General features: G+C 32.8%; 1 protein-coding gene across 1 annotated transcript; it reads left to right on the forward strand.

The window, feature by feature from the left end:
- The first annotated feature begins 209 nt into the window (after window positions 1-209).
- LOC122589740 lies at window positions 210-2,656 on the forward strand. Its single transcript, XM_043762067.1, has 2 exons — window positions 210-642; window positions 2,351-2,656. Exon 1 carries the CDS (start codon window positions 468-470, stop codon window positions 639-641), a length of 174 nt encoding a protein of 57 aa, XP_043618002.1. The 5' UTR covers window positions 210-467; the 3' UTR covers window position 642; window positions 2,351-2,656.

Raw genomic sequence — 2,656 nt, forward strand, 5'->3', positions numbered from 1 at the left:
CTGCAAATAGACTGGGCTTGGAAGCCCATTATTGACACCAAATGGACTGAACTATCTGAACCCCAATATTAACGGCATTTATGATTTTCCCATAGCCTATAACTCCTCATAATTTCAAATACAGGAATTGATAGTTACAACTTCGACGAAACAGAGATGTATGCCTTACATGGCCTTAACTGCTAATAATTCAACGTTTATCCTAAATATTCGACTTTTTGCTAATAAGTCAGAGTAAAAATTCAAAATCTTTAATTTGTACTGTAATAGTAAGAAATTACAAAGATCATTTTTGTATCGATAGTGACCTTGCGTGGGGAGAGATATAAACAAACAGAAGCACTACCAAATACTCAACGACGTCGTTTCATCATATTCCAGAATCTTCTTCTCCGGCGTCTCCACCGGACCGGAAAACGCGGAATCTTAAAAAAAGAACTTATACAGATCTAAATTACCGTAATCCGATGGGAATAATAAGCAATAGTTTTCCATTCATTTTAGGCACAATATGTGGTGTATATATTGCTCAGAATTACAACGTTCCAAATCTATATAAGCTTTCTGATCACGCTGTTTCCATGGCCAAACAAATCGAGCAACGATATCGTAAACCTAAAAAACCTGATGATGATTTTTAAGGTCTTTATTCCCCCTAACTCTCTCTCATTTCTGATTATTCTGTTTGTTTAGCAATTGAAGATATGTATAGATACAGTTTTGTGTATGTATATCCCTAGGTATTTATTTTTTACGAGCCCTAGGTCTTGTTATCGCATTCGGTTTTCGGATAATTGTGTATCTAATGCTCTCGTTAGTTGATTTTAAACTGGAAGAAGTTGTTGTTTGGCTAGATATAACATGAAACACACAGTTTTCTGTAGGTGATGTTCTCGCTAGTTGACGATTGATTAAAAATTGATTAAGTTGTCGATTGACTGAATATCTAGTATCCGTAGCTCTTCTTATCACCGTTAGTTTTTGGCCTATTTGCTCGGTGATCAATCTGCACTAATGGTGTATCTTATACAGTTTTGTGTAGGTTATGAAGTTATGAACTTATGGTTGAAGAATGAATTTACATTTTTTAGTCATTTTACGATAGAATAAGTTTCTGTTTGGCTGAATATCTAGAATTTACAGGTTTTCTTATTACTACGGAAGTACGGAGTCTGAGAGTTTCGAGTCACGGTTAATTTGGTTGTTTATCTATCATGAAAGGATAGTGACGATTATGCACTGGTTTATAATCTATTGTTCGATAAGATGGAAATATATAGTATTATGTATGTAGAAGCTTTTTAAGTTGAGATATCGAATTTTGTTATAGAGTAAGTTGTTGATATGCTGGATATCTTGAATTCTCAGGTTGTGCTATCACTTTCATTGTTTGATACACTGTTTGTTTAGCAATAGAATTGCAAGGATGGAGTGGAGTATAACCTGGGTTTTTATTACACGATATGTTGGTTGACAAGATGAATACATACATTTCTGTGTATGTAATGCTCTTGTTACTTGACGATTGAGTTTGCAGTAGAATAAGTTGTTGATTGGCTGGATAGTTGATGCAGCTATCTGCTACTGTTCAATTGTAACATGTTGATAGTGTTGAATATGTTTTAGTGGAAAAGCTTAGGTAAAGCATGCAGTACTTATCTTAGGCAAAGCATGTGTATTTCAGGGGGGGATTATGTAAAATTCAAGGGGGTTATGTATGTTTATCAAATTCAAAGGTTTACTTTGTAACTTCTTATAACATGGCAGTACCTAAGATTGGTAAAGTCATGCAGTACGGATCATTTTCCCATGTTTTATATATCAATTATTTTATGATATGTATCTATATGGCTTTGTGTGTCTAAAATCTTAGCTTCTTGAGGATTGATTCTACGATAGAATAAGGTTTTGATTTGCTGGATGGTTGGTGCAGTTAATTTCTATTGCTTATTTGTTACATAATGTTGCATTGTTGTTAAATGTGTTGGCTTTATTTTGTTTTTTTGTGCTTGATACTAATGCTCCATTTTAGTAGTTTAATCATGAATGCTGGTTGTTAGTAGTCAAACTGTATAAATATATTACAATATTAAGGTTTATTGCAGCATATATTGTTCGCGAGTTGAATACAGAATATATACAGTTTTGTGTGTGTAAAGTTATCGCTATTACTTCACATTAAATAAGTTCCTGGTTTGCTATATATATAGTTGATGCAGTCATTTGCTATTTGGTTTACTATTACATGTTGATATTGTGAATGTTGAACATTTTTTGTATATCAGGTATTAGTGTGTTCTATACATTTTTGGTATATTAGTTTTTTGATCTTGAACATTTGTTTGTGTAGGTACAAATGAAGCTGTAAGATCATGTTTTGATATAACTCGTTTTTTTACCGCTTTCCATGTTTCTTTAGCATTCGAATTGCAAGGAGGGAGTATAATACCCAGGTTATTACCGGATATTCTGTTTTACATAATGTGTATATACAGTTTTGTTATGCAAAAGATCTCACAATTTGAAAATCACTTTTTCAAATTAATTGGATGGATAGCGGATGCAACCAATTGCTACTGTTTGATTCTTGCATGATATTGTTGAATACGTTTCAATGTTTATTTGATACCAATAATTTATGTTAGGAGTTTAATTA

The sequence above is a fragment of the Erigeron canadensis genome, chromosome 2 (genome assembly GCF_010389155.1).
Source record: "Erigeron canadensis isolate Cc75 chromosome 2, C_canadensis_v1, whole genome shotgun sequence".
Taxonomy (NCBI): domain Eukaryota; kingdom Viridiplantae; phylum Streptophyta; class Magnoliopsida; order Asterales; family Asteraceae; genus Erigeron; species Erigeron canadensis.